Source organism: Mus caroli, unplaced genomic scaffold (genome assembly GCF_978045245.1).
Source record: "Mus caroli unplaced genomic scaffold, Mus_caroli_1 scaffold_9, whole genome shotgun sequence".
Lineage (NCBI taxonomy): Eukaryota > Metazoa > Chordata > Mammalia > Rodentia > Muridae > Mus > Mus caroli.
In genome coordinates this window covers 119,942,282-119,961,333 of record NW_028227264.1, presented here as the reverse complement: position 1 = coordinate 119,961,333, position 19,052 = coordinate 119,942,282, and the positions used below count along the sequence as shown (strand labels likewise).

Below are 19,052 nucleotides of genomic sequence, written 5' to 3'. Positions count from 1 at the left end.
AGCATCCAAGGAAAAGTCTGTGTGAGTTGATTTCAGAGCCAGGAAGGGGTTCCCACCAGCCACCACGGGCAGGCCAGCACAGTGGAAGCCAAATTGACTGAAGCCAAACTCCATTGTCCCTCTGTCTCCCTTCCTTATTATCGTCATTTGGTTTGGTGACACAAAGGGATCTTTTCCAAGAGTCGGGGATGGGTTAACTTGCTGGAACTGGTCTGGTTACCTGACAGGGAAATTTGCTCAGCATGAAGGAAGAGTGTGTTAGTGTTGCTTGTTTGTTTGTTTTCGTCCTGGCTCTGGGTCTTGACTCCTTCGGGGGCGGGGTGTCAAATGACTCATTCACAGAGGGCTGCATGTCAGACACCCTGCACATCAAACGTTTACATTAGGATTCATAACAGTAGCAAAATGACAGTTATGAAATAACAATAAAAATAACTTTATGGTTGGGGGCATCACCACAACATGAACGTATTAAAGGGTCGCAGCATTAGGAAGGTTGGGAACCACTGTTTGGCTGGACATTTCATTATTAAAGCAACACCTCTCACTCTTGTGGTTCTGAGAGGGAGGGACGGAAGGGGAGAAGGAAGGGGGGACGTAAGATAACAGGGTAGAAGGATGAACTCTGAGCAACTTTTGACTCCCAGAATTTACCACTGTGGAAGGTGTATCATCACAGCGCTGGCTATATTCAAAAATTTACATCCTTGCTAGTCAGTTGGCGTTGGGGTCTCCTTGTATTCCTAAAAGCCTACAGTCATTTTCTTTGATTTACTTGAGACTCATCAGAACTCATTATCTAGGTTCTTATATCTTGGTTTAATTCTTGTTAGCTTTCATCACATGAACGGATTTATAAGAAAAAAGATAAAAAGATATAAAAAAGATAAAATCATATCTAAAAAGTGTGTTAGCTTTCTATTACTATAACAGAACACCTGAGGGAATCAAGTTAAAAAGAAGAAAATGTTATTTTATCTCAACGTTTGGACATTTCAGGCCACAGAGGTTTGGCTTTTTTGCTTTGGAGAAGAAATATTTTCTTCCAGGCAATGAGAGGATTTAGAAATTACATAGAAACCTTTCTGAAAATGTATTCCACGCAGAAGACAAAAAGTGTGTGTCGGGTTGGGTCAGGTGGCTGGACCCAGTCTCTGGGGCCAATCTCATTCTACACTGGGGGCGTGGATTGTTCTGAGCTGTGAACTTAGCTCTCTCTCCAGCTGGGCAAGAAATGCTCAGCATTGAGATCTCTGACTAGTAGTCGTGCCTTGATGTAAATATGCGTAAACATTGTATGTATAAGCAGGCTTGAAATGAGCTGTTCTAAATAACTTCTTCCGTGTAGTGAAGCAATGTACCATGGGTGAAAATTGAGTATCCTGGGTGGTCACAGTCCCAATGGCATCAGGCGGTGAGCACAGAGACCACTCAGGACAAGGGATTAAAGGCAAGAAATGTATGAATTTCCTTAGTAGGGAGCCATGGGAGTGAGGGGAGAACAGTGGGAAGATAGAGATGGATGGGCTGTTCGGGGACCTGTACAGCATCCGTAGAGAAGGCCAGCATCTTCATCCTGCCAATAAAACATAACATGAGATTATAAACCGCATCGCTGTTGAGGCTACATCTTACATTCCTGGGTCATACGCACCATAAAATGTATAGCTCTCATTTGTCCTATAATCAAATATGAGAGCAAGTGACGAAAAAATAAGACAGGGGAATGAGTCACTAGCATTTATCCCAGGCACCTTTGCATCCGCAGCCTTATCTGAATGCTTAGAGTTTGAAAAGAATAAAAGAGGAATAAAAATTAACATTATGGTAGATGAGGATTAAGAGGGGTATAGGTAGCGCCTATTTGATGAGGTGGAATGTCGACTTTCCTCGAAGTCTGAGGAAAAACAAGATGTTATTTGATTTGTGAAACACTTGAGCCTTCCCATGTAGCCTAGGCTAGCCTCAAACTCGGGATCTTGGCTGCCTCAGCCTCCCTAGTTCTGAGATTGCAAGCATGTACCCGTGTACCCGTGTACCTGGCCTGACATATTGAACTTACAACAACAAAAAACACTTCTTTTCTGAGCCAAACAGTTACCATAAAAAAAATTGGTTTTCTAGTGCTGATTTGTCCTTAAAATATATTGGAATCGTTCTTCCTAATCCTGATCTGTAAAAAAGTGTTACTTTAAAATACAATTTTCTCATTTGGTCACCTTTTGCCCTCATGAAGCGATCGTCCCAGAAATATTTTAGTTATATATTCTTTAAATGATGCCTTTTCAAGCAAGTGGCAAAACACTTTCATTTAAAAAAAATAAAAGAATGGGGGTAAGTGGAATGATTACCCAAAAGACCTCCCTCTGGGGCCATGTGGTACAGAGATGGGGATGCAGACTAGGTATTCTGGGCCAGAGCTGGGACTTCCTAACAAGTGACCTTGTAGCTTCCTGAAGGTCACCTCACCTACTCCTGTGAAACTCAATGTTCCTACTTCAGACAGCCATTGTGAGACTTAGGCCGGGCCCATGTGTATTAAATCACTTCATTGAATACGTACTGTACTGCTCCCATCTGGGCTGTAGGAATACAAAATTAAGTCACCTCAGCCATGACCTCACCTGAGTTATAATTAAAGATGCTCTTGTTTGGTGACATGCAGAAGCAGAGTTCAGACCTATGCGCCTAGAGAATGCTAAACAGTCCTAAGCTACAACTTCGTAGTTGTCGTGTGACCGGGAGCCCGCTGGAGAAGCTGAGGGAGATAATTCTGGGGTTGATGTAAAGTTCCACTTGGGTTTGGAATTGAGTTGGGAAGCCAGCCAGCCACGTGGCTTTTCTAAAATAGGGATAGAGACCTCGTAATTCACGGATTCAGGGGGAAAAAAAAAGTCACGGATGCACAGAACAGTAGGGAAGGGCCAACAAGAAGGCATCCAGGATGCGTGAGAATGTGGAAAAGGAAGGATTCGCTTCCACCAATGTTGACAGTGCTTCACGGCGTAAGCTGACGAGATCGGGAATAGCTTGGATTGAATGTTACGCTTCCTCCGAGGAAAATGACTCTGCAGCTGAAGTCAGCCACCCACCGGTGCCAAGAAGAGAGTATTGAGTCCTGGGGTCTAGGAGAGAGAGGAGTCTGTCGAGTGCCACCAGGTTCCCACCTCATAAGCCATCCATCCCTTTGTAGAGCTTGAGAACATGGGAGGTTATCCCTCAAACTATGATTCATTCAGCTTTTAAAATTGTTTTTGTGACTACCTGTTCTAGGAAATACTTAGGTAGGCCAATGACTCTCTACAGCCATTTCAGAGCTGGGTGTGATGTCACCCAGCACACCCATTATCATGGTAGAATTCAAAACCTGCCTCAGCTACACGGTGAATTTGAGGCCATCCTGGGCTACATAAGACCCTGTCATCACTCCACCCACCCACCCCCCAAAAAACCCTAGATAAATAGGTAAATAATATAAAACGTTACATGATTCAGTGTAAGACCGGAAACAATGTTTTAGGTCAATGAAGCAAGAATTGATTCTGTATCTTTTATGGAAAGTAAAATATAATGAAAATAACCACATTATTTCCTCTCATAAACACCGTACATATGCCAGGTGTGGTGGTGTCTGCTTTTAATCCCAACACCCAACACTTGAGTGGCAGGGGCAGGCAGATCTCTTGAGTTTAAGACCAACCTGGTGTTCGTAGCAAGTTCCAGGCCAACCAAAGGTATATAGTGAGACCCTGTGTCACGGGGTGGGGGTGGAGGTCGGGGGGTATAATTATTACTTTGCTCTATTGCTTTATGGATCTCAGAATCCCCAAGCTATGCTATTTACTTATTCATATCTGCTCTACAGTGTCATGGGCTTCAGACCCCAAGCTGTTTATCTGGACGTTAAGACAGTCATTTATTTGCTTTGGGTTCAGGTTGGCCTAACCTTGGATAAGCTAACCTGTGCAGCAGTACACTGAAGGTTAGAGAGGCCCCTCTTTGTCTTGACAGGATCCCATTAATGTCCCATTAATGCAAAGCATTTCTTCTAAATTTCTCGATGTTGCTCTTGGTGGCGATGGTGAAGGTTATTTTTTCTGCATGAGCTGAATTTTAGAAGTTTGAAGTGGAATCCAGGGAGATGGGTCAGTGAATAAGGCAACTGAAGCACAAGCCTAGGTCCCAGCTTCAGGACCCGTAGCATCACATAGAAGCCAGGTATGTTGGCTCACGACCCTAACTCCAGCGCTGGGCAGGCAGAGATGGATGGATTCCTGGAATGTGCCGGTCAGCCAGCCCAGCCAAATAAGTGAGCTCCAAGCTGACTGAAAGTCCCTGTCTCAGAAAGAGGGCTGGCAATGCATGTAGCTGGCGAATAAAGGCTACTTGCTGTCAAGATGGACAGTCTGAGTCCCATGGAACCCACATGGTAAAAGAGAACCAACTCCCACAGGTTGTCCTCTGGGTTCCTATCTATGTGATGGGAGCCATACATGAGCCTCTGAGAATGAATGCAGACATAAAATATGTAAGTGTAAAAAACTGTATTTAGACAGAGAACTACTGAGGAGGAAGACACCTGACACTGGCATCTAGACTCCACGTGTACACACAGGTGAACACAGACATCACACACACATGTGCATGTGCACACACACACACAGGTGAACACAGATACAACTGTGTCTCGACACATACACATGCATCTAGACTCCATGGGCGCACACACACGTGCATGTGCACACACAGGTGAACATAGACACCACACACACATCCAGACTCCACGTACATGTGCACACACAGGTAAACATAGATGCCACACACACACATGCATCCAGACTCTATGTGCACACACAGGTGAACATACACATGCCACACATACCCATGCATCTAGACTTCACCTGCAAGAAGTTTAAATGAAGGGAACCCAAATAAGCTCTTTCAGTCTCTTGTGGTGAATTCTCCATGCAGGGAGAGGCTGAAGACCAGCCAGCTGCCCCCACCGAGCAAGCCTGCTGTGTGCACACACTCAGTAGAAACAGAACCACTGGAATTGTCTGAGGAAAAGCCTTGAAACATGTTGCTGCCTCTTCAACAATCATTATGAGATCAGGGCCTTTCAAAACATGTCACAGAGATCTCCCACTGTTAGAAAGAGAAGACTCTGAGGGAACTGGTCTACCTGGGCCTCGACAGCTCCTACTGACTATTGGCATCATTGACTATTGGCATCAGCACCTAAGAAAGAGCTGACCTAGCAGGGCTTGGCCCCCACAGTGAGCCCCACCCCCAAGTAGGTCAGAAAGCACAGCTGTTCCGTTTGGGCTGGCTCTGGACTAGACGCTTTGTTCTATGGAAGTGAAGGGGTTTCCTCAGGAGAGAGAATTGATAGGTTCAGGTTGTTTCCGTTTCAGAAATAAACTCAGGGAGATTAAAGTTTCTATGCCTTAGTTTCCCGGTGAGAAAATAAAAACAATGAGGAGTGTACCTTCCTTGACAAAGGATAAAGGATTTTTACCTCTCTGTAGGATGTGTGTGTACACCATAATATATATTTATCTAGATTTATGAAAATATAAAGTTATCCACTCTAGAGATTAATAAGCAGAGTTATCACTCAATCCTGAGGAAGATGGAGTGGCCAGTGTGTGTTTGCTTCCCTGTCTCAACACTTAACTCTGAGCTAAGTGATGCTCCAAGGTAGATAATAAAGAAGCTCGCAATGTGTTGCCCAGAAAGCATCCAGCTGGCAGTTTACTTCCTTTCTGTTTTTATGAATGGCGGTCATATTATAATTTGGTCTGTGTTTTTTCTGACCAGAGCCATTCATAAAACTAAAAACAAAACAAAATAACAAGAAGAACAGCAGCAGCAGCAACAACAAAACTTTCTGGGCACAGTCTGGAGCAAATGGGTGCCAACGGCTGGGAAAACATCCCAGAGGCCTTAACCGCAACCAGTGTTGAAGGCATTCAAGGGTCTGTTTGTTTGGTGGCCTGAGAAGTAAGAAGTGCTGTGTCTAAGTGTAGCCGGGAGAAGGTCTGTGACATGAACTAGGCCGGGAGCCAAGGCTGGCAAAAGTTCAGACATTGTCTTCCCCTTTCCCCTCACTGAAGTGTCAGGACCTAATTCATGGAAAATTGGGCGAGCTGGCAGCCCTCTCCAAGTTTCATTGAGACTCGGATGCTGTTCAGGACTCGAATGAATGGAGCTCCTTAGCCAAAAAAGGAGGGGGATGACGAGCGGTCGGAGCCAGACAGCCTGCGAGAATGTGTGAGCATTCGAAACGGTCTGAGAGGAGAAGTACAGGTGTAAGCGGCAGGAGAAAAGAGGAAGAAAGGCTGTCTCGACTTAAAAGCGACCCTTGGAAAATGAGCACTCTCTGGGCACACACTTCTGACTCCTAAGAGGCGTGAAGCGCACTGTGCTTCCTGGGTTCAAGTCCGCCTAGGGAAAAAAGGAAACCAACATCTCAAAACCTGGGCTTTGATGCTCTTATCTCTGCTGTGAATTAAAGTCATGAGGCAGACTTTTTTTTTTTTTTTTAATCAGTGAAAATATCTCTCTTTTAAAAATCTCATCCATCTTTAAAAAAATACTCTGCTAATTTTATATAATGTTTTCAAGATCCAAGAAAAATATCACTCCCTTACAGACATTCTGTATTCTGAACATAGTGAGTTTAACCCACCTCCCGTGTCTCTGAAGGACTGGAGCAATTTCATCTCTTTGGCTTGAATCTCTAAATCAAGGTGGCTCAGTTATACTTGCAAACTTCAGGAATGTGTAAATGGAATTAACAGGGCTTATAATCAGACATAACCCTGCTGTCAGGAAGTGAGTTAGCAAAGGTCTGGGACTTCAGATCTGTCTTTTGTATCACTGAAGAATAACAGTAATTTCTGGAGCTTGATTGGAAAATTAATCCAGGCTGCAGAGAGATTTCAGAAGTTTCAAAAGGGGAAATAGATGGATGTAGATATGAAAATAAACTATAGATCTGAGGAAGGACTATATCCAGAGCAGCAGCAGGACGCCTAGGCCTTTTAGTCAGGGTTTCTCTTGCTGTGGTGAAACACCATGACCAAAAACAAGCTGGGGAGGAAAGGGATTTTCATTCAGCTTACACTTCCACAGCACTGTTCATCACTGAAAGAAGTCAGGACAAGAACTCATACAAGGCAGGAACCTGGAGGCAGGAGCTGGCATAGAGGGCGCTATTTACTGGCTTGTTCCCCATGGCTTACTCAGCCTGCTTTCTTATAGACCCCAGGACCACCAGCCCAGGATGGCACCACCCACTAATTAAGAAAAAGCTTAACAGACTTGCATACAGCCTGATCTTATGGAGCCATTTTTTCAGATAAGGTTTCTGCCTCTCAAATGACCCTAACCTGCGTCAAATTGACATAAATGTAGCCAGCAGAGGCCTCAATGTTGAAAAAAAAAATTTTTTTTTGTTTCATCCTGTTTTTTAATGAGCAAAGCATTTGAAAACACATTTCTTTACAGAAGATAAATGGATGACTAGTTAGTAAGCACTTGAAAGATGTTTCATGTAATTAGTGAGGAGGGGAATTCAAATTGGCATTTAACTTTCCACCCGGTTGGAAGTCAAGACTTAAAAAATGACAGACGATTAACAAGTGCTGGCACATCCGTGGGGAAAAGATTAGAACACTCTCTCCCACACCAGTGGTGGGTCTATAAAATAGTGCGCCTGCTTTGGAAACCCATCCGGCCACTGCTCGAGTCGGGTGGGGGTGGAGCATTATCATTACCACTCAGCAATACTGCTCCTAGGTGACCCACAATGCATGAAAGCCTACCTACCGTGGTGGAATATGTCCATGAAAGCTCACAGGAGATGCTCTCAGTAGCCAAGAGGTGGAAACAGCCCAAGTAGACACCAACCAATGAGCATCCAGATAAGTAAGTTGGGGAAGTACTGCTTGGCATACAAAACAGTTAACTGTTGACGTCATAGGAGTTGTTTTCCCGATCTTGTTACAAAAGAGTTGACAGATTAAGGCAGAAAGGATGTAGGTGGGCTTACGGTTCAAGGACACACAGTTTGTAGTGGCTGGGGAAACTAGGGCGGCAGGAGCCCGAGGCAGCTGGCCACTTTACTCACTCTGTTTGGAAGCAGAGAGAGGTGATGGTGGTTGCTCAGCTTCCATACTCCTGTTTTCTTCAGTCTGGAACACAGACAGTGGGATGCTGCTGTTGGCAACTTCGAGGGCGGGTCTTCTCTCTGGCTAAACCTTTTCCGGAAACATTTTCACAGACACACACACACAGCCAGGGGTGTGTTTCCATGGTGATTGTAAATCCAGTTATAATATCTCAAATATTACCATATGACTTTCCCTCCTCACCTGGAGAGAGAGAGAGAGAACACAAAAGCACCTGTTGCGTGATTCTTCCACTATGAAATGTCTGAAACAAGGCAATTTAGGTAACAGAAGGCAGATTGATGGTAAATTAAGCTCAGGAGGTTGACCAGGAAAGTGGAGAGCCATGGGGAGTGGCTACAAATAGATACAAAGTTTCTTTTATGGAAAATTAAAAATGTTCTCAAATTAGGTTGCAGTGCTAATTATGCACCAGTTGCGTAGTAAAGATTCTTCTCAATTCACTGACTTCAAATGAGTGAATTGTGTGGTTTGTAAGCTTTATCTTGGTAAAGAGTCTTCCAACTCTTCTAGTTCTATGATAGCCGACTTAAAACCAAGTGATTCCTATAGCAAGCCTATTCCAATACAAGTACTGACTACCCTATTCTGTCATTCCGCCACATGTGCAGAAGGTGAGTGGAGGCCCTCTAACTTAGATGAACTTTCGGGATGTTCACTTTTCTCCTTGCTTTGCAGGTCCCCAGCCACACTGAACGAGTGACTGAACACTCAGGTTCTTCCCTCCCTGGGTTTCCCTGTAAACTAACACCACTTCTTTTGTTTGTTTCTCCCTCAGCCACAACAAGTCGTTCAGAAGAAGCCTGCTCAGGTAAGACATGCCCCCTTATGATTATTCTCCGCCCCCCCCCAAAAAAAAAAAACTCAAGTAAAATACATATGGAGAAAGGTTTCCAAGCCTTTAATTGGCATTTTCTTATTCTGATTATGACAACGTCGAAAAAGCATTGAACATTTGTTGTATCCTTCAGAACCAGGAAATATATATATATATATATATATATATATATATGTGTGTGTGTGTGTGTGTGTGTGTGTGTGTATGTATATGTATATGTGTATATATAGATAGATAGATAGATAGTCTGAGATTATATTATTACAAACTCCAGACAGGGCCAGTGAACTAATTCAGCCGGTCAAGGCACTTGCTAAACTGACTTCTAGCGCCAGAGTCCACTTGCAGGGTGGCCATGTTTGTGTGCAGATAAACAAATCCGTGAACAACAGGAAACCATCAAAGTCTTTGGTGTCAAAGAAGCATCAGTAATGTACAAAATAAAACTGTGTCAGGGCTTTAAATAAATAATTTTATTGTATGTTTTACCAATACTTTCCTTTTGGGTTTGTTTGGTGTCTGTTTGTTTTAAGATAAGGTCCTTCTACATAGTCCTGGCTGTCCTGGCACTCACTCTGTAGACCAGGCTGGCCTTGAACTCAGAAATCCGCCTGCCTCTGCCTCCCTAGTGCTGGGATTAAAGGCGTGCGCCACCACCGCCCGGCACTTTACCAATTTTTAACTGCTAAGCTTTGTCTTTGCCTTCTGACTGCCTGTAGCCCTTTGACTTGATACATAACTTACTAGTTGTAAATGACTCTTAATATATGACTGAAAATAGCTGATCGCTGAATTGTTCTGTGATATCCTAAAACACCTCCAGTGAGGGTGACCCACTGGGAATTGTGTCAATGTTTCCCATTCCTGAACTCTCAGGTCTTGCTTTAAAAAAAAAGAAAAAAGAAAAGTCCTAACTCTATTGAGGTAAAAGTACCCTGACTTCTTTTGGTCCATGAACCTGGAGATCCTTGTCTAAGCTACAGTGTATATATAGAAGCATAGAATTTGTGTTTGTTGAAGACAGAGATCTTTAAGAAGATATAACTAATGTATAAATTAATCACAATTTCCAAGAATGTAAACTAAGGCAGTATGAGAATCCCTCTCCTGGGCTAGGCTATAACTCAACGGCAGAGGCTTGCAGAGCATCTGGGAGCTCCTGTTCTTTTCTTCCTGTTTGGATTTGAACAGACATGCAGGACACAAAGGTAGAACCTATTAAAGTAAGTCGCTAAATAGTCCCACGTGTCATGAGGTTTTCTCTTAAGTCGTCATGTAGACGCCCCCCCCCCCTTTACATAATTAAAAATAGCCATAGAGATGTTGGTTTCCCTAGAAAACTGTCTCTCAAAAGAATGTTGCTCTGCTTAGACAAAGCCCACGCAGGCAGCCCCAACATGCGCTCCTCTCTAATACTACTGCTTGGGATAAAACTAAAGTTTTCAAAGACATATAAGGATACAGGGGGAGTGACTAAAATATGTACATGCATTGTTATTGATAAATGCAAATTTGTGATATGACAGCAGTGTCAAAAAATATGCGATAAATGCTGTATATTTGAGTCAGAGGATACCACAGGCCTCAGCATGTACCACAGTCTAGAGATTAATAACCTTATGTGGTTTGTAAGCATTGATTCCGAGTCTACTCTTGGGATTGTAGGGAAGGCGCACTGAACAAAAAGCAGTGCTTTAAGAGAACGGTGAAATGCAGAGGTGAGGTTCCTACCGTAGCCACGCTGAGGGAAGAATCAGGTGCTTACACAAAACACTGAAACTCTGAGACAGCTGTGAGCATCTCTTTTGAATTCTGTTTCTTTACGTGAGAGCCTTGATACCATGGAAACCGGCATAAGCTTGCTATCCAGACCTAGAGAACGTGTTTCGAAACGCCTACAAGCACTGGCCACGCACACCATCCATTCTGTTGACTTGGTTTGAAGACCTTTGCGTAGGTATTTATTTTCTAGGAGCCGTCTACGTGATCCTGATGGGTGTTCGAGAACAAACATGCTCAGTGATGAAAGGAAAAAAGTGGCAAGACGTTTGGACATTTGTTTGATGAGCAAATGACCACAGAATATCAATGCATATGTAAAGTCATGAGTAAGGGAAAGTAGAGACACAAAAGGAGGTGTTAGAGTGAAGGGGAAGTCATGTGCAATAGTGGAGTATTACAGTGTAGACTATATACATATAAACATGTATATATATATATATATATATGTATATATATAGAGAGAGAGAATAATAGAGTATATATTATATACACTATATATAGAATAGTAGTAAACAGTATATATAGTATAGAATATAGTATACAGTATATAGTATGGAATAAGATATACTATACATCCTATATATTTGTGTATATAGCAATATATACATGTCTATACATATATATATATATATATATATATATATATATATGCATATGCCTAATAGGTAGAAATCACTAATGTGTGTCTGTAAAGGAAAGCACCAAGGATAATATAAGTGAAATCTCTCTCTCTCTCTCTCTCTCTCTCTCTCTCACACTCTCTCTCTCTCTCTCACACACACACACACACACACACACACACACACACACCAGGGAATCAGAATCTAAAAGAAGTCACGGGGGAGGCAATAGCTGTCACTGATCTATCTGGCTGTCTTTACAGACGTTGTTCAAATTTTCCCTTTAAAGGAAAGCAGCTCAGACAGAATTAGCCAGGAGGAGAACACAGCTCATTGGAGTATCTAATTTATATCGTCTTGAGGCACAGTGATGAGTTATGTAAACATGGGTACTACAGGGAAGTTCGTGGAGGATAATGTAAATATTTCAGAGCTAAATGTTCTCTTCCCTTTCCATCTGTTTCCTTCCACACATACACACACACACAGGGATGACTTTTCCCTGGGACAGTGTGCACTGACTCGGGCTCACGCCTTGAACTGGTGACAGTTAGCACAGTTAAGTATGTCACATGTAAAACAACGAGATAGTCAAGCATATGATGTGAGTGTTTCCTTCTGGCCATCCCTGGGCTTCGTCCTGTGTATCCATCTAGGAAACAAAAATGGCCTAATAATTATTGTTCCCGAATTCTCAAGAAAAGCATGAGAAATGCATCATTATGTGAATACCCAAGGAGGATATTATATTAGAACTCATTTATTGGCTGCTAAGTTTCTCATATCTCATGATTTACATTTTTAAAATGTTTAAAAGTTTTAATTCAAAAACATCCCCCCCCCACACCTCATGTTTTAATTGCATTTTTTTTAATGTTTAAAAATTTAAAAAAATAAGATTAAAAAAAATCAGGGGAATTGTATAGCAATTGCTAAATCCTGTAATTGAGATGAAAGCCATCAGAACCCCCTTCCTTATGTGAATGTCACATGAATATTGGATTACAGAGGCTCTCTGGTCCACTGGATAGGGACTAGCAAGCACCATACGGTCACTGTGAGGGGCAAGTTCAGCCTGATGCTAACTCTCAACATCTGTGTTTGTATTTGTAAGCACATGTGTTTATAAAAGTTTACAGCAAGCTCGATTACGCAGGGGGTTGAGTTTGGAGAACGCACCAGGTGCCATGAATCACAAACCTCAAGTCTGCCCCACCGTCCTTATGGGCGGGAGCTCATGGCTTCCGCTCTAACGGGGTAAACCTGCGGGGTTCACAGTGACCCCCCTCCCCTTTAAATGCCCAAACCACAGAAAGCAAAGCTTACTAGAAGCTCTACTCTGTATTTTAAAGTCCTAAAGTAAGCAATGCATAGAAACTAGCTAATTAGAAATCGGCAAAGTCTTCAGCAATTTGAAATAAGTCCTCTCACCACATATATTGAAAACTTGTTTTAGAAGGAAAGAGTGATAGGGTTTTTTTTTTTTCCCTTCAAGTTATTATTATTGACAGAAGATACTGTTTTTCCTCCTGTTGTTTTTAGCTCTGCTTTCTTAAAAAGCCCCACTAGCTTTTCTGTGTCCTACTGTTTCCCAGATACACTGAATCATGCTTAGAAGTGGCCCCTTATATATAATCCAGACTTTGCTCATCAAAGGGAAAACAGGGATTTTTTTTTTTTTTTGGCTCTGTTTTGTTTAAATTCTCCCAGCATTCCTTCTTTCAGTATTTGAAAGCATCCCCTGAGTTACTGAAACAGGAATAAACCTTCTCTTTTCAACTTCCCATCAAGAGAACTGAAAACGGTTCAGCCTCTGAACGACTTAAAGCAAAGCATTCCACTTCGAAACAGACTTCCTACCTGTGGGGATCTTCCATGTGTGGTGTGGCACAGGGACGAGGGAATCCTGGGAAACCCCCGTTGTCCTGTGGCACTCAGCCCTTCCAAGATGTTGAATGTTTTCACAGAAACTTCAAGGGTGGTTTTCAAGGCTGTTTACATGACAGACAACCTAAACATTGTTTGGAGCAAAATGAGAGGTTTCATTTGGGGACAGGCAAGCTGATACATCGCAGCCAGCATATCCTTCTCAAAGAAGGCATGTTTACTGGGTGCTTTTAGTCTAGACAGAGCGAGGAGGAGGGAGGAAGAAGGCATTCTCCCTCCAATGCTCGCCTTCTACATGGTACGTTGGCCAAAATGCCATAAACGGTTCATAATAAATCAGACTTACGGTCCCCAGCCGGCTCCCTCGGGAGCCTGTGATTTATTCACCTAAGTCATAAAGAGCATTGATTGATTTATGCCCCTGCTCACATTCCTCCGAGCTGGTAAAACATTTTGTGGGCCAATAAATGTTTGGTACGGAGTGGCAAACACGAAGGATCCCATCGAAGGCTTCAATGTTTTGCTATATAAGAAATAACTTCTTTTGACTTCACCTCTGACCCCTGGCATTGCAGAGGTCAAGGGAAAAGGAGAGAGTGAGGCTGAAACCAGTAGGTACCCCAGCTGGAGGGCCTAGCAGCGGAGGGGAGGCGAAGGGCAGGGGGAGCACAGAAAAATGATCCTGATCGTTAACCCTAAACAGATGCAGTGATTAGCTTAGCCCAGTCCTCAGGAAGGAGCCTTGGCAGGTAAGGCCTGCTGCTTCCAGGCTGGGGTTGGCTACAGAGAATAAAGCAGCTCCTGAATGGAGGGGACAATTTCCAAAACTCAATGGTGGCAATTTCCAAAACTCCAAAAGGCAAATTCAGCATTTCTGGACTTGACAGATTTGCTGTCGTCACCGTTGTTGTTTTCGTTGGTGTTGTTTAGTTCAGTTTCCTAGCTGTATGAGTTAGCTTGCCCAAGAAAGAGCAGTGCTGTCTGGTCCTCCTGCTCACATCACAGATGGTCATCCCTCTGCACCCTGATGTAAGCTGGATCAAATTCAAATTTATCACGCATCTAAATTATTGTCTGCGCTTGACAACCCACGTTAAATACAGAGAAGAGTAAGGAACTGTCAAGGCTGGTCGTTGTGAACCAGTCCTCAGTGGACCGAACAGAATGGGCTTTCTGGCAGGAAAGGGTCACTGAACCCTCCCGTAGCTGTGGAATCATTACTTAATAATACTACTTAATAATAATTACTGAATAATACTATCTACAACAATTGTTGACATTTTTTAGTATTTTCATTCAAAGAGTCAACTCAGGGCAGAGCTGGGGAGAGGATACAAACTTCAGGTCCTTAGAACTCACGTAAATGCCCAGTGGGCACTGTAGTCTGCTGATGACAGCCTCAGAGGGCATAAGTCATTAGAGCTTCTTATAGCAAGCAGGTTAGCAAATACCCATTGACCTCTGGCTGCCCGTGCACATGCAGATTTGTGCATGCATGTGCGTGCACAGACATATGCTCACATCTATGCAATTGTGCACATACGCACACAGACACAACACAGAGAGGGGGGTGGGGGAGAGACATATACAGCCAGGTGGTAGTGGTAACGCGTGCCTTTAGTCCCATCCCTGAGCTTGAGGGCAGCCAAGGCTGCACCAACCAACCAACCAACCAACCAACAAAACCTGCTCAAAAACAAAAAAACAGAAAGAAAAGAAAAATAGAAAAGGTTTATTACAACCAGTGTGAACTTCTGTGATTTTCGCCCTCCTTACCACACACAACACAAAGATTCATATTGTCACCTGCCACCAAGTTTGCAAGGAAGTCTCTTCCACTACAGACCTCCTATCTACTCTTCGCCCCAGGCTCCATTCTTATCTAATATGGCTCACAGCCTTGCTTGTACCACCGGACACCAAGAGTTCACTCTGAGCACCAGGCCATCCTCTTAAGTCACTTAAGGCATGCCCAAAGGTGTGAGCATGGTGCCAAACCAACACGAAAGAGGGACATATGGGGGTTTTATCAGCAAGCTTCCAAAGCAATGGCAGACTTCCATGCGAACAAAAGAAAACCAGGGGCAGAATGAGTGCAATTATCTGATAGTTATAACAAAAATATAGTTCCCTGACTTCCTCTTACCTGTTTTCTGCTGGTTGTTCTAATTAGCAGTGAATGGCAGGGACATGTTTAGTGTCTCGTGGATTTACTGAGTGACGTCCCCATGCAAATCTGCTCCGAAAAGTCCTTTTAGCATAACATTCCGGAAGCTGCACTCTGAACAGGTAACCCTTGACCAGAGTGCTGGCATTTGGCTTCCCCAGTCCATTAACCAGCCCCTAATGGGGTGTGTGCGACTCTCAGGCACACTATGACAATCTCCTTAGCATTTCAAGGCTGTCATGGGAAATTAACAGCAGTCAATGCTCCTGGTGGCCAATGGGAAGCCATCTTTAGAAACATCTGGAGAGGTGCAAGCTGTGGTCCAGAGCCCACCGCCATGTCTGCTAAGTAACTAAAGAGGATTGAGCCTAGAGGTTGATCTCTGTGGTGGCAATATCATCCCTCTGGGGACAGCAGAGACAGTCACTTATCCCAGATACCCCTTGTTTCTGTCTGTCCCTTGCACAGCACAGGAGCCCTGGGTTATAGGTTTAGTGGAACAGGAAGACCAGAGTCAGTTTTACAACCATATCTTTGTACCCAACTCGATTTTTCTTTTCTTCTATTAGTTGCTTACACCCTGGGGTGGGGGTGGGGGGAGAGCAAAAACCCAGGTCACTTAGAAAGGTGAGAGTTGGAAAGAGCTACCCACCCTACCAGTATCCCTCTCTTGGCCAACCTTGGCATTGTTTTGGAGGGAGGCCAGCAGAGGCTGGGCTAAGCAATAAGCTCTCCACTAACTAAACCTCTGAGAAACCCACCATGCCAAACTTATGAGAGCCACATTGCCACCCAACGTTTAGTGGAGTGAGATTTCCCACCCTGAGCTCCTTGTTAAGTTCCCAATCCTAATTGATAGTTAGAAGCAGAAGAATTTCAAGGTCAGCGGAAAGAGACATAAATATAGCCACTCTCCGTGTTGTGTTAAGAACTGCTAAGCAAAAGAATCAAGGGACTGTCCCGTTGGAGCTGAGTTGTATCTAAGAGTTAGCCACTCACATTCAGCAAGGCTTCCGGGAACCTTCCGCAAGGCTGGTCACATTCCATCTGGTCCAAGGTCTCCCATAAGCTGAGAAATCCCAGTTCCTTCCCAATCTTCAAGTACTTAGGTTTCTAGAAAGAAGACTATCAAGCTGATAGAAACGGAATAATCATAGCTCCATCCAGGGGTGGTTTCAGCTTGACTTCATCCTATTAAATCTGCTCACTGTGCGAGGGTGAGGTGGGACACAGCTACCCACTCCTCTGCTGTGGTCTCTTCCAGAGGAGCAACCTAAAGTGAGTCCGTATCGCCTGTCATAAGGGGAAGTGAGTCCTTTGGGAGGGGACAAAGGAGGGATCTGCCAAACATTTTAGTGACTTTCAGGAATTTAAATATTAAGTGAAAAGACAGGGTCAGAGGTCGCTGGGTCCTCGGCTTGTCTCTCATTCGCCTGCCCATGGCTTTGATCATGCTACATCCTCCTTTCTAACCAGGACTCCGCAGAGAATCTCAGGGTCATGGCCTGTTGCCTCGTCAAGATGTGAAGCCCACAGTGTGGCGGGGCCTGGGAGGCGAAGGGAGGTAGCTTCATGCGTTCCACATTTCCCACAAAACCAAAAGCAGACTAAACAAAGTCGGTGTGAACTCCCGTGACTGGATGCCGCTGCCATTCTGCTTCTGAAGCTGTGATCCATTCATTTGTATGTGTGTTTATTCCTGGGATTTACATTCCCCTCGGTCTTTAAGGGGAAGAGAATGAATGTTTAAAACCTCTTGTGAAGGACTAAGGAAGTCGTGGGCTGTGTAGCAAGCCAGGATAGAGGCTCCATGACTCTGTGTGTGTGTGTGTGTGTGTGTGTGTGTGTGTGTGTGTGTGTGTGTGTGCGCGCGTGTGCCCGCGCGCGCATGCTCGCATTCATGGGAGGGCATGAGCCGCCTGCCGTGAGGGCTTCTCTTCTCTTTTCCTTTCCCCTCCCCTCCCCTCCCCTCCCCTCCCCTCCCCTCCCCTCCCCTCCTATGATTTGCTATGATTTCGAAGACTCGTCACACATGGTAACATTTAGGAGCACCTTCACAGCTGAAGTGTTTCAGACACTAATGAATGGGAGTTCGGTTGTGTAGCACAGACGGGCTCTGAGGCATACTTTACTGAGTGGTATACTGTAGTGACCTGGGAAAGGAAGCGGGGTATAAATTGTGTCAGTTAGCCACCCAGACAAAATGAAGCCATGTGGAAAATCAAATCTATTAAAGTATGAAGGCTGTTGTAAGCTGGCCATTCTTAAAGGGGCTCCATTGGCTGCTGGAGTAAATGTTTACCCTCTCCCAGATCTGTTTCACATGCCGTCTTTGGAGCCAGCCGGCAGCGTTTGATAAAAATCATCCTCCCGCTAATGACACTCTTTATCGGAAATGTTTATTAGCTCCGCTTTACCGCCCATGTCCTGAAAGGTATTGCAGGTTTGTTAAATAAGCAGAAGTTAAAAAGAACTTTGTAGCTCACACCAGCTTGCAGGAACCCCAACAAATTCCAGAGCCGTAAGGAATGAGGGGAAAGGGGGGCTGGGGTGGAGTTAGATTTATATGGGCGAGAGGCCCTGAGAAAACATATATATTAGGTTTTCTCTGCTTGGCTGGCCCACCGTTAAATGTTTGCCTGATGTTGACGGATTTAGTATTGAGATTGAACAGTTATGTCAAACTTAGCCCATTGCCTAAAATGTGTTTTAATAAATGTAAAAATAAGGAAACTGCTCTCAGGAGCAATGTACTTGCAGGATGGGTCTGCTGTCGCTCTCCCACAGCCTTGGCTGGGGAGTTGTATTCCAGCGCTGTTTGACCCAAATCTGCGCCTACTTGCCTTATAACCAGGGGAATATTGTTTGTCTGTACACTAAGGAACCCACCTTTTAAAAAAACATCTAGCAAATGCCCAAACAGCATCAACAACTAGCAAAAGTTCAAATAGCATCAGCTACCATTACCAACATCTGGTGGGTGGGTTGACTTTCTTTAGCACTATTTTAAGAGCAGCTATGCCAGTTTTTTAAACCCGATGACTGTGGCACACCATGGGGAGTAAAGTCTCCAGGGACCCCACAGGCTCCTCCTGACAGTAAACAATTGAATTTGCTGACCAGCAACCGTGGTGCCTTAAGTCAACAGTGACAAAAAACAGCCCAGGAAAAAAGACAACCCCTTGATTCCTCAATGACATGGGTCGAGTGCCTGGGAATAGAGGTCAGGCCGTGTCCCCCACCATGTTCTGCTTCAGCAAGCTCAGCATGGTGCAGGCGACTCGGTGGTTACAGGAGTGGTACTCTGGGCAAGCATTGGTCCCAAAACAAGGCCTAACCCACCTGCCTTCCGTGTGTTGCAGGAGACCGAAGAGACATCCTCGCAAGAGTCTGCAGAGGAGGATTAGGGGGCGCTGACATTCAATTTCTACCTCAGCATCAGTTGGATCTTTTGAAGGGAGAAGACACTGCAGTGACCACTTATTCTTAACTGCCACGGTCTTTCTACTTTCTGCGGGGTGGGGCAGGGGCGGGGCGGGGCTGGGCGAGGGGCGGGGGCGGGG

General features: G+C 44.3%; 1 protein-coding gene and 1 long non-coding RNA gene across 4 annotated transcripts in view; one reads left to right on the top strand and one right to left on the bottom strand.

Moving 5' to 3' along the window:
* Positions 1-18,986, top strand: part of Hmga2 (high mobility group AT-hook 2) — a 114,204-nt gene extending 95,218 nt beyond the window's left edge. Inside the window, exons 4-5 of the mRNA XM_021174849.3 lie at positions 8,974-9,006; positions 18,852-18,986. Coding sequence (XP_021030508.1) covers positions 8,974-9,006; positions 18,852-18,896 — 78 coding nt within the window. The 3' untranslated portion in view covers positions 18,897-18,986. The remainder of the gene's footprint in view (positions 1-8,973; positions 9,007-18,851) is intronic.
* On the bottom strand, positions 413-19,011 carry LOC110303673 (uncharacterized). 3 transcript variants are annotated; one of them, XR_003837804.2, is made up of 6 exons: positions 18,832-19,011; positions 17,542-17,642; positions 16,489-17,211; positions 13,296-13,446; positions 7,834-8,378; positions 413-1,576 (listed from the first exon to the last, which is right to left on the bottom strand). It is a non-coding gene; the product is annotated as an uncharacterized LOC110303673 (long non-coding RNA). The 3 variants fall into 3 exon arrangements; XR_003837803.2 differs by having other exon boundaries at positions 8,135-8,378; XR_002378942.3 differs by lacking the exon at positions 13,296-13,446 and having other exon boundaries at positions 8,135-8,378.
* Positions 19,012-19,052: the final 41 nt, after the last annotated feature.